This window comes from Carcharodon carcharias, chromosome 15, assembly GCF_017639515.1.
Source record: "Carcharodon carcharias isolate sCarCar2 chromosome 15, sCarCar2.pri, whole genome shotgun sequence".
In the NCBI taxonomy this organism is placed as follows: domain Eukaryota; kingdom Metazoa; phylum Chordata; class Chondrichthyes; order Lamniformes; family Lamnidae; genus Carcharodon; species Carcharodon carcharias.
The window spans coordinates 33,222,648-33,240,295 of record NC_054481.1 but is presented as its reverse complement, the minus strand read 5'-3'; the positions used below and the strand labels follow the sequence as shown (position 1 = coordinate 33,240,295).

The 17,648-nt window shown below is 45.1% G+C and overlaps 1 protein-coding gene across 1 annotated transcript in view; it reads right to left on the bottom strand.

Annotated features, from left to right (window-relative positions):
• Positions 1–5,994: 5,994 nt before the first annotated feature.
• LOC121288361 (protein disulfide-isomerase-like) overlaps positions 5,995–17,648 on the bottom strand; it is a 37,823-nt gene continuing 26,169 nt past the window's right edge. Inside the window, exons 12-15 of the mRNA XM_041206914.1 lie at positions 13,416–13,536; positions 12,362–12,543; positions 12,200–12,271; positions 5,995–6,057 (exon numbers count right to left, since the gene is read on the bottom strand). Coding sequence (XP_041062848.1) covers positions 5,995–6,057; positions 12,200–12,271; positions 12,362–12,543; positions 13,416–13,536 — 438 coding nt within the window. The remainder of the gene's footprint in view (positions 6,058–12,199; positions 12,272–12,361; positions 12,544–13,415; positions 13,537–17,648) is intronic.

The following is a 17,648-nucleotide window of genomic DNA, read 5'->3' as shown; positions in this document are numbered from 1 at the left end:
GACAGGCTTTGGGAAGTCAGGAGGTGAGTTACCTTCCGCAGAATTCTCAACCTCTGACCTGCTCTTGTAGCCACAGTATTTATATGGCTAGTCCAGTTCAGTTTCTGGTCAATGGTAACCACCAGGCTGTTGATCATGTGGAGGTGGTGGCATAGATGATATTGTCACTGGACTAGTAATCCAGAGACACCCCAGGGTAATGATCTGGGGACCTGGGTTCGAATCCCACCATGGCAGATGGTGGAATTAAAAGTCTAATAATGACCACGAAACCATTGTAGGTTGTTGTAAAAACCCATCTGGTTCACTAATGCCCCTTAAGGAAGGAAATCTGCCACCCTACATGTGACTTTAGATTCACACCAATGTGCTTGGTTCTTAACTTAGCGCTCCCTCACCACATGGTACAGACTCAGTCTAACAGCTATGTCCTTTAGGAATTGGCCAGCTCGGTCTGTAGTGTTGCTACCAAGCCACTCCTAAGTGCCCACCCTGAGTACATTTTATGCTTGCTACGTTCAGTGCTCCTCAATATGGAGGAGTATTGATTCATCAGCTGAGGTGGGGGGGGGGATGGGGGGAAGAATTATACCATTAGAAATCAAAAAGGAATGGAACCACCTGGCATCAACTTAGACACCAGAAATGATAACAGTAAACTTAGCCCTGTCAACCCTGCAAAGTCCACCTCACTAACGCCTGGGCGGGGGAGGATCTTGTGTCAAAATTGGGACAGCTGTCTCACAGATTAGTTACTCTAACAGACTGACAAAGGCAGACACATGGAATCATGTCTTACAATGTCCCAGGCACCAGTATCACCATCCCTGGGTATGTCCTGTCCCATCAACAGGACAGAGGTGGTGGGACAGTGGTATACAGTGGGAGGGTGTTGCCCTGGAAGCCCTCAGCATTGACTCTGTACCCCATATAGTATCATGCAATCAGGTATAACATGGGCAAGGAAACCACCATTGACTACCATGTACCGTGCCCCTTCTGCCCCCTTCCCCCACCACCAAACCCCACTCAGCTGATGAAGCAGTACTCCTCCATATTGAGAAGCACTGAGGGTGACAAGGGCTGAGAATGTACTCTGGGTCAGGGACTTCAATGTCCAACACCAAGAGCGGCTCGGTAGCAGCAGCACTGGCTGAGTCCTAAGGGACATAGCTGCTAAACTGGGTCTGCAGCAGGTGGTGAGGGAACCAACAAGAGGGAAAAACATACTTGACCTCATTCTCACCAACCTGCCTGCCGCAGATGCATCTGTCCATGACAGTATCGGTAGGAGTGATCACCACACAGTCCTTGCAGAGATAAAGACCCGTCTTCATATTGAAGATACCCTCTATCATGTTGCATGGCACTACGACCATGCTAAATGGATTAGATTTCAAACAGATCTGGCAGCTTAAGACTGGGCAAAAATGAGACCTGTAGGCCATCAGGAGAAAATTGTACTCAACCACAATCTGTAACCTCATAGCCTGGCATAATCCCCCCACTCTACCATTACCACCAAGCCAGGGGATTAATCCTGGTTCAATGCAGAGTCCAGGATATTGATAGTGGGAGATGCAGCGATGTTAATGCCATTGAATGTCAAAGGGCAATGGTTGGATTCTCTCTTGTTGGAGATGGTCATTGCCTGGCACAAATGTTACTTTCCACTTATCAGCCCAAGCTTGGATATTGTCAAGGTCTTGCTGTATTTGGGCATGGACTGCTTCAGTATCTGAAGAGTCGCGAATGGTGTTGAGCATTGTGCAATCATCAGCGAACATCCCCACTTCTGACCTTATGACGGAAGAAAGGTCATTAATGAAGCAGCTGAAGGCTGTTGGTCCTAGGACACTACCCTGAGGAACACCTGCAATGATGTCCTGGGACTGAGATGACTGACCTCCAAAAACCACAACCATCTTCCTTTGTGCTAGGTATGATTCCAACCAGTGGAGAGTTTTCCCCCTAATTCCCATTAACTCCAGTTTTGATAGGGCTCCTTGATGCCGCACTTTGTCAAATGTTCCCTTGATGTCAAGGGCAGGTACTCTCACCTCACCTCTGGAGTTCAGCTCCTTTGTCCATGTTTGGACCAAGGCTGTAATGAGATCAGGAGCTGAGTGACCCAGGCGGAACCCAAACTGAGCATCAGGGGTCAGGTTGTTGCTAAGCAAGTGCCGCTTGATAGCACTGTTTTTTGGCCCCTTCCAGCAAGTTACCCATGATCAAGAGTAGACTGATGGGGCGGTAATTGGCCAGGTTGGATTTGTCCTGCTTTTTGTGTACAGGACATACCTGTAAAATTTTCCACATTGTTAGGTAGATGCCAGTGTTGCAGTTGTACCGGAATATTTAGGCTAGGGGCATGGCAGGTTCTGACGCACAAGCCTGCAGTACTATTGCCGGAATATTGTTAGGGCCCATAGCCTTTGCAGTATCCAGTGCCTTCAGCCATTTCTTGATATCATGTGGAGTAAATCGAATTGGCTGAAGACTGGCAGCTGTGAGTCTGGGATTCAGCACTGTCCACGACTCCTCAGATACTGAAGCAGCCCAAGTCCAAATGCAGCAAGACCTGGACAATATCCAGGCTTGGGCTGACATGTGGCAAGTAACATTCGTGCCACACAAGTGCCAGGCAATGACCATTTCCAATAAGAGAGCATCTAACCATCGCCCCTTGACATTCAATGGTATTAACATCGCTGAACTATTATCAACATCCTGGGTGGTTACCATTGGCCAGAAACTGAACTGGATCAGCCATATATATACTGTGGCTACAAGGGCAGGTCATAGGCTGGGAATTCTGTGGAGAGTAACTCACCTCCTCACTCCCCAAAGCCTGTCCATCATCTACAAGGCACAAGTCAGGAGTGAGATGGAATACTGCCCACTTGCCTGGATGTGAGCAGCTCCCACAACACTCAAGAAGCTTAACACCATCCAGGAGAAAGCAACCCACTTGATTGGCACTCCATCCACAAACATTCATTCTCTCCACCATTGATGTACAGTAGCAGCAGTGTGTACCATCTAAAGATGCACTATAGGAACTCACCAATGCTCCTTAGACTGCACCTTTCAAATCCATAACCATTACTATCTAGAAGGACAAGGGCATCGACACATGGGAACACCACTTCCTGGAAGTTCCCCTCCAAGCTACTCACCGTCCTGACTTGGAAATACATCGCCGTTCCTTCACTGTCGTTGGGTCAAAATTCTGGAACTCCCTCCCTAACAGCATTGTGGGTGTACCTACACCTGCAGTGGTTCAAGAAGGCAGTTCAGCATCACCTTCTCAAGGGCAATTAGGGATGGGCAATAAACGTTGGTCTAGCCAGCAACCCCCACATCCCATGAATGAATTTTTAAAATTCAGCAATAGTAATTCCATTGAATGTTAAGGGGAGATGATTAGATTCTCTTTTGTTGGAGATGGTTATTGCCTGGCACTTGTGTGGCGCATATGTTACTCGCCACTTGTCAGCCCAAGCCTGGATACTGTTCAAGTCTTGCTGCATATGGATACCGAATGCTTCAGTATCTGAGGAGTTGCAAATGGTTCTGAACTTTGTGCAATCATCAGTGAACATCCCCACTTCTGACCTTATGATGGAAGGAAGATCATTGATGAAGCAACTGAAGATGATGAGGAACACCTGCAATGATGTCCCAGTACTGAGATGATTGACCTCCAACAACCACAGCCATCTTTCTTTCTGCTAGGTATAACTGCACCCAATAGAGATTTTCCCTCTGATTCCGATGCCACGCTCAGTCAAATGCTGCCTTGTTGTCAAGGGCATTCACTCTCACCTCACCACCTGAGTTCAGCTCTTTTGTCCATGTTTGGACCAAGGCTGTAATGAGGTCAGGAGCTGAGTGGCTCTGACAAGACCCAAACTGGTGGAGCCGCTCTATGGGCCACAGAGTGCCCATTGGAGAAGAACTCCCCAAACCCACAGAATGGCCTTCTGTGTTCACCAGGTGGTTCCCTCCCCCACTATATCAGCTGGATTGCACTTGTATGGGCACATCAGCAGAATGAGCACTGACTGAGGCTCGGAAAGTGAAAACAGCACCATGCCACTCTGACTCTGCAAATTTGGTCCAGCAAACATTTCACCAGAACAGAGCAACTCCAGCCCTGCAGCTCCCAAATGAAACATCGAGCTCTCCCTCTCAAGCAGTTTCTAATCCATTTCTGGGATGTGGGCATCAGCAACATTTATTGTCTATCTCTAGTTGCCCTGAGAAAATAGTGTTGGGCTTCCTTTGAAGGTAAATTATTCCCTCTCAGATCAATTACCTGCACCCTCATGTTCTGGGGTCTTTACTGGGCCTAGTATCAGCATCAAAAGTATCTGTTGGACCCAGTTAGCAAGAATGCAATTTGTCAGGACAAGTTGGGAACTTACCTTGGTGCACCCTTTCACATGATAGCAGATCCACCCATAGACCCCCTGTTGGAGGTTTCTAGTCTACTCTCTATGGGGCTGAATCTCACTGGAATAAACCCTCCACCCCATTTTCTGTGCCCTCCCTCTTGGCAGCAATGCCTGGGATACCGGTCAAAATTTCAGTCTCTTGGAATTTTGAGGTGCGTCCAGTGCATCATGCTAGTTTTGATGTCTTAATCTGCACATTGAGCTTTCTCAATGGTAATTTTCATTAAATATTTTGGTTTGATGTGTAACCATAGAATAATCAGATTTAATGCCTTGATTTAGATTGTCATCCAGTGTCTCTTCACCTTCTGTCCAATTTTGGTGTCAATATCAGATTAGAAAATTGTGGAAGTTTAGCATTCCTCACTTATAATTTAATTTCAGAACATTTAGAAGATATTTCCCATGCAACTTCATGCGCATTCAGTTTCAGAAGAGCTAACAATAGTTACATCACTAAATTATTGTTTTGACAGAGATTTAACATTACTAGGACCACTTATGTTGTATAATGTTGCCTTTCCATCATAATATTTGAGTAAGCCATGAATATGCAGCTTGCTTACACTCTACCTCTCTGATACATTTAAATCACATATTCTGGCTATTAAGACCATAAAAACACTTCATAACTGCCTCTTCCTTTAAACCTGCTTTCAGTCAAAAGCATGATATTTGTTGTTAAATATAGTAAAGGTTGAGCTGAAGGACATTTTAGATCGCAATAATAAATTCAGTATAACACTGCTTATCATGGCTTTTCATTCCATCAGAAATTCTTCAGGGTCAACGTAATACTTCCTTCTTCTTTTCACATTTTCCTCCTTCAGAGACGTCTGGTTGTAAAAGGACAATAACATGGTCATGGAAAGGGCGGTGATGGTGACATGTCAGAACCTCAGGTACAGAAGCCAAATTACAGGATTGGGTTCACACCTTCTGATAATAATCAAGAGGTGCTTGTTTCTGATGTCATATGCATCTTGAGTCCCATTTAGCAACTTTCCAACATTGTCATTATCTGCTTTTGTAGGTTACTGCACATGGGTTGGTATAATCAAGATGTTATACTAGCTTTATATATTTCTGGATATTTGTTAGATTCCAGCTGCCTCTTGTTTGTCCTTTTTTTAAACTTAAAGGGGTTGAATTTGTCCAATGATGGTGAATCAGCAACCCATTTTATATATTGTCCATATGGATTTCAAGCCCAATTTCAGCCCAGATTTCTGTGTTGTGATCCTACTATAATGAGCAAAATACTATTTGAACAAATTCTTTTGATATTTTAGGTATTTTAATGAAATCCAATAAGACACCAAATATCTATTAAATTTCTCCCCCAAAGGTTTTATTTTGCCTGTTAAATAACGTGGGTTTTGATGAGTTTAAGGTTATACAGGCAACATTACTACAAGTCATCCATAATGTAACTATTATTATAACCAAATATGGGCAGCTAAAGACACAGCTGTAGATAAACTGTTCAAACTATGATGAACAATTGACAGAAACTGAGCAGCATTTTATAAAATTAGAGTTCATCCTTTGTTTCTTCATCTGTATTATCTGTGGTATTTGATTTTTTACCATGATTCTGTGAAAGGAATAGTAAAGAGACCAATGTGTTAACCAGTGGCTTAATTCTGTTACATGTTATAATATGAAACTGGGTGATTTTGGTTGGGATATTCCTCTGCGATCCTGCCTAAAATCGGGTGGGAGAGCAATGGTGAAAAGGATGCATTTGGGCGATGATGCCAGCTGCTATGTCACAGTCCTAACTGAGAATTCCTTTCTCCCTCCCCAACCAGGATTACCACTAACCACCCCTGCCCCACCCATCCATATGCAAATACCGAAATGGGCCTGGTCCTGGCTGCTGGCAGTTTTCTTTTGTTTACTGCCTGTATTATTGCCAATTCCTAGGACTAACATGGAGAAGGTTGTATTAGGTGCTGGAAATGGTTCGGAGGTGCTCCTGACTGGAAGGGAAAATGCCGTGTTATTGTCCAGAAAGTCTCCTCTTCTTCCAATTAACCCCCCACCCACCAATCTGCTGAAACCCTCAGTCTTGATTAAGACTTTCACTGGGGCATCAACGTAGACGAAACAACACATTATTGCACCACATTTACTGAATTGAATCATTCAGAGCATCTATTCAAATAACAGAAGAACCTGCATTTAAATAGCATCCTTCAGTACCTCGGGGTGTTCCAAAGTGCCTTACAGCCAATGAAGTCCTTTTAAATTGTGGTCACTGTGGTAATGTAAGAAATGCAACAGCCAATTTGTGTAATGCAAAGTCCCACAAATAACAATGAGATAAAGACTAGATCATCTGTTGTGAATTTGGCTAAGGGATGAATATTTGTTAGGATACTGAGGAAAACTCCCCTGTTTTTCTTCGAATGTGCCATGGGGCAAAGTTTTTTGCTGAGCGAGCAGTCACGTGCCCAACCCGCTCGAGCGTAAAATAGCGCGTGATGACATCGGGTGAGTGCCCCAATGTCATCGCACACTAGAGCGATATTTCGGTCGGCGGGTGTCAGGGTCAGAGTCACGCCCACCATCAATTACGAGGCAATTAAGCTACATTTGACGTTGCCCATGTGACTTCACGCTTGTCGCACGGGCAGGCGGGCAGCTGACAATTTGCTAAACCTCATCCAAGGGCAGGATAAAAAGGGTCAGCAGCATTCCCAGCGTGAGTAGTGAGGAGTTTTGGAGATATTTTGCCGCTGGTTGCTTATTGGTACTTGGAAGCTTCATCTCTGTTCAAAGCTTTAAGTTTAGCATTTCCAGGACTCAGTTCAGGACTTACTGGTGTCTCCAAGGCCTCAGAGGATTTTGGCCGTGTGAACCCTTTCGGGAGCAGACAGCTTTCCGTTACCCTGGTAATGAGGATTGTGGTCTCTGCTGGTGACACCTCCTCTGAGGAGAAACAGAGGGGCAGAAGGGAGAGGAGGCCAGGTGTCCCAATGCAGCTTACAGGGAAGTGACCTGTGGGAGGAGAGGCACAGGCATAAGGGGCGCAGAGCCATCAGATAGTCCAAGACAGAAGGGGCTGCAAAAAATACCACTATCCTGCTGCCAGGGTTTACAGACAGTGAAGCAGTTACCTCAATATGCCTGAGGTGCAATGCTGAAGGAGACTCTGCTTCTCAAGGGAGACTGTGACCGCCATCTGTCAGATGATTGGGCCTGAGATCACCTCCAACTGTGTGGGCAGACACTCGATGCCAGTGGCTCTGAATGTCATAGTGACCCTCAACTTCTATGCCTCCGGCTCTTTCCAGGGGCCAGTGGGGGATCTTTGTGGAGTCTCCCAATCAGATGTCCACATTTTCATGAAGCTGGTGACAGAAGCTCAGGCGGGTACTGAACTTTACCCTTTACCGTATGGATGAAACCAGCCAGGCTGAGCGAGCCAGAGGCTTTGCAACATTTGCTGGGTTCCCCCGTGTCCAGGGTGCCATGAACTAGACACATGTGACCATCAAGGCGCCATTGGGTCAGCCGGGTGTTTTCATCAACAGCAAGGCATTCCACTTCATGTACATGCAGATAGTGTGTGACCACAGGATATAGATTCTGCAAGTCTGTGCAAGGTACCCTGGCAGCGCCCACAACGCTTACATCCTCAGACACTCCGAGGCTATTGAGGGATCCAGCCAGACTGGATGGGGGATGGCTGCTGGGTGACAAGGACTATCCATTGAAAAGGTAGCTTATGACACCTCTCTGCCACCCAAGAACATAGGCAGAGCAGCGTTATAATAGGAGTCATGCCTCCACAAGGGCGGTGATAGAGAGGACCATAGGTCTTCTCAAGATGTGCTTCTGATGCCTAGACTGTTCAGGGGTGGCACTACAATACCCCCTGGAGTGGGTGTCACTGATAATGGTTGCATGCTATGCTTTCCACAATCTGGCACAGGCAAGGGATGACCCACTGAAGGAAGAGGATCTTGATGCAGCTGCACTGGCCACAGATGATGAATCCAGTAGTGAGTGAGTCAAGGAAACGCTGAGGGCATGGAGGCTGACCTCAATAACCTCCAGGGAGGCAGTGACACCAGGGACGCCTTGATCCAACACTCTTTCAGATATGCTTCCAAAGATCTGCTTCCACATCATGCCAGGGCTGCCGCCTCCATCCCGGATGTATGAAATGACCCTTTCATTTGCACCCAAAGTCCACTCAGTGTCTGTGCAATAAAGTTTCCAGTCACTCACGTCCAGCATTACAAACTGGCATACCCTGCACCAGAAAGAAAGAGATGAAGCATACTTAGGCCATCAGAACCAAAGCAAATTTAATGTTATTGTCATATTGAATGCATAATGATGTTGCCATCACTGGTGTTGATGCCCACACCAGCAGACATATAAACCAAACATAAATGAACAGAAAATCACCCATGAACTACCCCTCTCATACTCATGGTGCCTTTAACTCACTTTTCTGAGTGCTACGTCTTGGTGCCCCCTGACTTACTGGCACTGGCATTGGAGACAGCCTACTGACTCCGCTGTCTTGTTGGCCTTGATGACCTTGGCGGTCGTCCTCTGGCCTGTGGAGCCTGCATTGGTACCGCCTGGGGGGGAGCAGCCAGTGCCACAGCTGGCATCTCCCCAGTCATCGCAACCTCATCAGATGCCACAGTCACTGGCAGACGGTCGGAGGAGCTGCTGTCATCATCCAGAGCGCCCTGAGAGGAGCCCGCAGAAACAACAAGCAGCTCATGCACCAACATAAGATGGCTCTGGACCTCCCTGCTCACCATTGATGGACAGGCACCTAACTGGGATACTGGTGCCTCATCCATCTCCCACACTGACACTGACCACCTGAGGTCAGTGCCTGTCTGAAGGCTTGCAGGTCTGCGTGCAACCCCAGGAATCCCTGATTCTGTCCCTGCGACTGCCTCTTCATGAGAGTCACCACTCTCTCAATGGAGGAAGCAAGTGCGCTCAGCAATGAGGGTCAACTCAGTGCTAAGCTCCACATGGACTCCTTCACAGCAGAGACAGTGGCATGCAGACCCTCATGGATCTCCGCCAGATCCTCCCACATATCCTGCTGGACATTCAGCATCCGCCACCTAATGGATGACTCCAGAGGCTCATCATCCGCCTACAACTGAGCATTGTCTTGGCCCCCAGCAGTCCGCTGCCAGTACTCTGGGCACTCTCTGCCTCCGCCTGCACCTCAAGCAACTGTGAATTGCACCCACCAATGTTCACCGACATTCTAGCTGCCAACCTAATGCCCACCGAGGCTGATATCAGCACTGGTGCCTGGTTCAGAGAGTGGGTGTGATATAGGTGCAAATGAAGCCCTGTGGTCCTCTGGTGTCAGGAATGGCCTTTCGGGGTCCAGAGAAGGAGCGTGTGCTGATGAATCTAAAAGGGAGAACAAGGATATGTCATTAGTTAAAGTCATCACACTGTCACTGTGCATGCCAGGCACCCTGGTGAAACAATGGAGATCAGCATCATGATGCCATCATCTTTCAATGATCAGTGGGGACTCCAGGTTTGAGGCTCTCATCAATGAAGAGATTACACTAGAATGGTTGCACAAGCCGAAACTAACACCTCTGTGCACTGCACTCCTCCCTTTGTCTGGATCCCTGCCTCTCCATACCTGGTTGCACGGGGAGTGTGCCAGCTCTCCAGCTCAAGGGCGTCCTGCTCAAACCTGGCGAGCAGCAGCAAGTTGGAACAGCCTCCACCTGTACGTGTCCTCTCTGCTTAGTAATGGCTTGTCTTCTCCTGAAAGGACAGAGGAGCATTGATTAGTCCACTCTGTACCTGCAGCACCATTGCTGCCTGGCCAACCCCAGCTGAGGAACACCTTGCTGGGCACATCCAAATCGTGGCCCTTGAGCCGCAAGGCACTCAATCCAAGCAGCAAGGGCTTACCCTGTTGGCCAGTTCCAATGTTATTGACAGTTGGAACTCAGACTCTAGCTGCCCTGAGGTCCATCGGAGGATGGCCATACTTTAACACTTCTGCACACTGACCCATGCCAACAAGGTACTCACCCTTCCTGACTGCAGCAGGTCATGGAACCTCTTCTAGCACTGCACCCATGTGTGCCGCACCACGTCATGGCTGCTCAACATTGCTGCCACCTCCCCCCATGCCCTCTTTGTGTGGTATGGTGACCTCCTCCTCCTCCCATCTCTGGGGAAAAGGGTGTCCCTCCTGACTGCCACCTCCTCCAGGAGGACTGCGAGGCACTCATCAGAAAAACGGGCAAACCCGACCTGCCCTCCCGCCTAGAGTCTCCAGCTGCACTCGGCTCCATCACTTTGCTAACACTGAACAGATGCTCTTCCATGGCAGCTTTCCAGGGGCTGCCTGGGCAATTTTTAAAGCAGCTGCCAGGTCGCCATTGGACCCAGCAGCTGACAGGCCCCTGCCCCTGACCAGAGGGCAGCTGCGTTTCACGCTGGGTGGGCCCTAATTGTCCTGCCGGTGTGAAATTGTGGTCGGGGGCTGATCGCAGGTGGCAGCCCATTTACCAGCTCATCCCAGGCCCACCAACTGCGCCCGCCCACTGAACTCAAAATTCTGTCCATGGAATCTATTATATCCACCAGGGAGGGCAGATTTACAGTCTTATCCAGAGCATGGGACAGAGCCTCTGGAACTGTAGCACTCCCTTAATCATGAACTGAGGCACCAGCCTAGATGATGTGCTCAAGTCTTTAGAGTGGACTTGAACTCACAACTTTCTGACACTGAACCAGGGTAACAATTTTTAAAAAGAACTTAACCAAATTATTTAAAGTTATATAAAGTTTAAATTATATAAATACAAAAAAGTACTGCAGAAAAAATCATTTCAAATGTTGGACTCTATGTTCTGAGTTTTGCAAGCACAGCTGGTTAAGTATGATCAGTACTTTGCCTGTTGTGAATAGCCCAATAGACGTGCTGCTTGATATGATCCACCTGTCATTGGAATGTATGGCCTACATACCTGACATCACACCGGCTCTGAAATTCATGTTCCACACTACTGGTGTGATGCCAGGTATGTACGCCGTATGTCCCAATGACTGGCAGTCATATCAAACAGCATGTGATTCTGCAATTGGACACCACTTACTAAACCATCCTTACTGTGCGCAGTATTACATTAACAGCTAATTTAAGATTATCAGTTGGGTTCACAGTGTGGCTCGCTTATGTGTGCTAGAAGCTATATATATTTACACACAGGGCTCTGTCCTTTGCAAATGGAAAGAACATGTCCACACAGGTCCACACATCGCACCTTTTTCAATTAAACAAAAGCTCGGGGGGCAGCAATTCCCTCATTCTTTCCCCATGCCAATGCCTTGACCAATCAAGTCAACCTTCCCAGTTTAAATTCAAAAAGCTTAGCTGTTAACTGTTCCCTGGTGCATTCTCCATGGCCTCTACCAGTCAGAGTCCACTTGCCAAACAATTGCCACCCTCATCTCATGCAGTATAAATTGTTACTCCTTTTGACATTTGGTATTCTTTTGAATCTATCTGCTGGGTGCTTAACAAAAAGTTTTGACAACATGTCTCTTTTCTCAGCAATACTGAAGTTCTGTACTACCAAGCAACTATTAAATGCAAAAAACAATTTTTACAGCATTGTGAGGCAGTACTTTGCTAAAATGTGTTCAACTTTTGGCTTTAAAGACTGAAATAAAATGGGTTGTTCTTGACAAAACTGAAAACATACCTTTGATTTTCCTTGTTTATCCAGAAATTTAGAAAAAGCTTCTAGAGTCTGAGCACTGGTATAGTGTACAATCTGTGTGAAAATAAGTGTTAACATCGATATCAAAATGAAAGAGACACAAGATGAATATTTAGAAAACAAAGCATCCTGAAGGCAACAAACCTTTTTATCTGATCCAGCCGGAAAATACTTTACACTTGGATACTCCTCAACTATAACCGACTCAACTTCATTCGCAGTGATGTCTATCTTAGCAATGACAATGTGTTCGGAGTCCTTGTATCTCATCCCCAGTTGATCCCAAATAGAATTAATTTCCTTGCATCTCTGAGACCATGGAGCATCTTTAAAGTTAAAAAAGAACGTGTTACTAAATTATGCAACAATAGGCAAGAGAATAGATGTTTTATTAATACAACTATCAACTTTGCCTTCTATGGGTTGCAGACATGGCTTCTTGAGCATGGAATCAGTTCATTAAAGTAATTCTGGTTGCTCCCTGTAGTTCAGTTGGGTAACATAGTGCATAGGTAAGCTACACTTTCCTGTGTCAAGTTAGTTAACCTCAACTGGGATGGCGATTGGAGTTCAACACTGGGCTTCATTGTCCCAGGGTAGGAAGGAAAATTGGCAGTGTTTTCACCCATGTTATAATCCAATAATCCACTGGAAGTACACATCTATGGACAGTGAGTGAGGACAGCATGGGGCTCTGTCCCCTGAAATCAAATATTCTACTGGTCCGTATTGTATTTGCTAATTGACTGAGGTTCTGGGTGGTGACTGATGCCTAATGAGAAATTAACATCATTAATCGAGAAGGAGAGAAAATTGGTGAAAATGAAAGAAAAAGTTGTTTGTGGACACTGTGAAAACAGGAGTCCCCAGAATAACATGCAGTCAGTCAAGATTGGATTCAATAGGGTAAAATTCAACTTGAGCAGATGCACAAAATTGGTGTCAGTGGATTGGTTGCCTGTTTTATACCGACCAGTTTACCTTTCCATTAACTTCAAATGTTTGTCATGGACGGCTGGTCCATCATCACTCTCTTATATCCCAGTGCATCAAAGTGGAGGTAATGGAACATCCTAACAATGTATTGTCCCTAACCTTTTTTAGACCATGTTTACAATCAGTTAGCAAATGTTTTAGTGACATTTTGTGACAGAATAGTAATACTACACAAGAACGATAGGTTCTTACAAATACTTACAAAACAACACAATGACACTCCTTGTGGTATTAAATACAACTTCATCAAAGTTTGTTCCCACTAATACTTTGACAGGGTTCTTGTTCCAATCTTCAGGAAGTTCCTCACTGTACTGTTGAGGCTAATGAATAAAATGAAAATATTAGCAGTTGGTTCTCTCATACTGCAATGTCACATTGCTACATATACCTAATGTCATAGTTCATAAATTTTAAATGTATAACATTTTCGTTTTAGAAATTGAATTTTAAATGTGAGCTCAGTGGGAAACTTGTTCATAAACATCTGGAGGCTGGAAAACCCACACAGACTTAAGATAATTATAGTTCAAAAGGTATCTTGTGTTCACTGGATAAAGTCAGAGTAAAAGGGTGATTGTTATAAAATGGCAGGTGAGCTTACTTAGATAAAGAACTGGAGACATGGGGCCGAGTTTTGCATCCTGTGGGTGGGCGCACGCCCGGCCCTATCGGGCGTAAAATCATGCAAGAAGATGTTGGGCAAGCGTTCCCAATGTCGTTGCACACTCGTGCAATATTTCGTTCAGTGGACGTACGCAAAAGTTGGAAGCACGCCTGCTGACAATTAAGAGGGCAACTAAGCCCATTAACGGTGCAATCGTCTCCAATTTTTCATGGTCAGTCTAACTTTACGGTTGGTGGAGGGGGAATCGGCCAGGCAGCCTTTGGATTTTTCATCAAACCCCATCCAAGGGCAGGATGAAATTTCCATTCTGAAATAAAATAAAACTAAATATCTGAGGACAGTATTTTTATCAGCTGTATTTTCACCCGACCTGCCTTCCCGGCTGGCATCTCCAGCCACACTCGACTCCATCACTTTGCTAATGCAGAACAGACATTCTTCTGTGGCAGACTTGCAGGTCCTGCCTGGGTCATTCCTAAACTAGCTGCCAGGTTGCCATTGGACCCGGCGGCCAACAGGCTCCTGCCCCTGACCAGTGGGGAGCTGCATTTCACACTGGGTGGGCCTTAATTGAGTCTTAAGCTTTAGTGTTAAATTAATAGTGCTTACTTGGTTTAATTTCTCTTTATATATACAGTAAAGCTTGTTTTTGTTTAAAAAAAAACATGAAATCCTGTGGTTTGACTTTGTCAGTTAATTGCTGGGTGTTCTGAGTTCTTCTTTAAACGTTAATGATCCCTAACAGGATCATAACAACATATAGGCTGGTAATTCTCTCAACATTCCTCTCTTCACTGAGCAAGATTTTGTAGCTGGGGTGAGGGCAAGGCAGCCTCAGTACTTCCTTTCTGCCCCATCAGCCTCACCCCCCACCCCCACCCCAAACCCCCATCTGTTCTGTCGAAGGGTCATGAGGACTCGAAACGTCAACTCTTTTCTTCTCCGCCGATGCTGCCAGACCTGCTGAGTTTTTCCAGGTAATTCTGTTTTTGTTTTTGTTTTGGATTTCCAGCATCCGCAGTTTTTTTGTTTTTACCTTTATTCTATTTGTTAACTGGGAGTGCAAGATTATGCAGGTGCGCTCAAACTAATGGATAAGTGAATAACTAATGCAAAAGCACTTGGTTAACCAACTTAGCAGCTGCACAACTGTGGGGCATCCAGCTGCGGATTACTGGCCAAGCACTCTCCATGATATGAAGCGACAATGTCCTAGAGGATAAAGCAGGCTTTGAAATCTATTGGTCTGGAAGTCAATGTGGGATCACACAATCAGACAGGCTGCAAGAAATACTAGGCTTTAAGAAACATGCCAGGATGAGAGATGAGAAGGAGCATTCATAAAAGTCAAACTCCATCCTAGGGAGACTATGATTTGTTGTGAGTTATTTCTGTTAGTCGATTTAAATTAAGAAGACTGCCATATTTGCTTGAGTATGTTTTGTTACAAACCCCATAGAGACTGATAACTTTTTAAAAGATACATTTTCCAAATGACCAACTAAAGGCAAGGTTTCACTTTTTAAGACTTTTGCTGCAACAAACTAAAATCAACATAGTTCAAACATCAATTAATAGGCTGTTATGTCAAACTAAAGAAAAATGTAAGTTGTGCATTAACTAACATAACTGAAATATGTCTTACAAAATATTTTTATTTTATGCCACGCTTCTGGCAGATATATAGAATTAAAGGAACAGTCACAAAGTCACTCAGCTCTCCAGCAGCCATTTACCTCTCCTTGCCACGCCAGGTGGAAACTTTGACAATCATTCCACAGCCCCCAAAGTTTCCCTGGATACAACTATCATCAGCAAGGCACACCTCAATGAATCCTTCCTCTCCCTCAGGTTATAACAGTCTTGACAATCGAGAATTCCAGAGATTCCTGAATCTGATCCTTTAAATGCTTTAGTCAGCACTGGTAAAACTGTTTTCCCCATAGAGAGCTTTACTTCTGCTCTCCATCACTACTTACAGAACAGTCAAGAACTGATTCTGGGTGAGTTCCAATTCTCCTCCTGTCTCTGTCTCTGCAGCAGTTGTTTGCTCTCTGTGCTACTGTGAAATGTGCTAAAACTGGCAACTGACATCTCCATGGGTTTCTATTGGCGTTTCTCTCCCTGTGGCAACCTGAGGTCACATGGGCACTTCACCAAGCTGAGATGTTGATCAGGAATTCCAATTACACCCTTTCCAGAATTCTCTTTCACTTGCAATTTAAACTAATATTTTAAAACAGTTGCCTAGCAAAGTTTAGTGTTAATGACAGTTTGTGCAGCTAATGTGAATTGATCTAGTGAAGTGCTACAATTAAGTTAATTGGAATAGACATTTAAATAGATACAACTGAGGAAAAGTGAAGATGGCTATTCAGATTCAGCTGACAAATACAGTCCCCGGCATGTGAAAGCATGACATTGTGTTGCTGTTTAAAATACATTGCACAATATATTCTCTCATTTGGTGCATTGGTTTCTTCTCATTACAGAAAAAAAGCTGCAATCAGCAAAATGCACTGAAGTCCAGAAGGTAAAACACCTGTTCCCTTAAGTCACAATGGAAGCTATTACTTGGGAAACAATACACAGCATGGGCACTTTGTCCTGGGTTCACTACAGTTTCAGATTCCACTCCCAAGTTGGGAACAGTCATCCAGCAAAGTTATTTGCTCCACAAACTGCTATCCCCCAGCATAACATTGGTCACATCTGCATAGGAAACCTCATGCATCTATGCAAAAAGCAGAGTTGAAGCATCTCTCAAGAAGATTCTCACTGTTGCTGCCATGATGCCTAACTATGTACTTTTTCATTTGAGGGCGGCCATTTAGAAATGGAATCCAGAGAGCCATGAGTGAAGGACTCCAACAACTAATTGACATACAATAGTCTATGTTAAAACAACATCAGTAGGCTGTGTTTACCTTCAGATTGACACATAAACTGGAATATCAACAGTGTTTAGCTGAAAATATAGAGCTTTAATGCAACTACAAAGTCAAGCAGTACAATAAGCAATACAAAAATAAAAGTACCTGGAAAAACTCGGCAGGTCTGGCAGCATCTGCAGAGAGGCACACAGTTAACGTTTCGCGTCCAAATGACCCTTCAATAAAACTTAGTAAAAATAGAAGAGAGGTGAAATATAATCTGGTTTGGGGGGGTGGGGGGGGGGGGAGTGGGACAAGAAGAGCTGGATAGAGGGCCAGTGATAGGTGGAGATAACCAAAAGATGTCACAGACAAAAGGACAGAGAGGTGTTGAAGGTGGTGATATTATCAAAAGGAATGTGCTAATTAAGGGTAGAAAGCAGGACGAGCAAGGTACAGATAGCCCTAGTGGGGGTGGGGTGGGGAGAAGGAATCAAAAAAGGCTAAAATGTAGAAGTAAAACAATGGATGGAAATACATTTAAAAATAATGGAAATAGTTGGGAAAAGAAAAATCTATATAAATTATTGGAAAAAAAGGGGAGGGGGAATCGGATAGGGGGTGGGGATGGAGGAGAGAGTTCATGATCTAAAGTTGTTGAACTCAATATTCAGTCCGAAGGCAGTAAAGTGCCTAGTTGGAAGATGAGGTGCTGTTCCTCCAGTTTGCATTGAGCTTCACTGGAACAATGTAGCAGGCCAAGGACGGACATGTGGGCATAAGAGCAGGGTGGAGTGTTAAAATGGCAAGCGACAGGGAGGTCTGCGTAATGCTTGCAGACAGACTGAAGGTGATCTGCAAAGTGATCGCCCAGTCTGCGTTTGGTCTCTCCAATGTAGAGGAAAGCGCATTGGGAGCAATGAATGCAGTACAC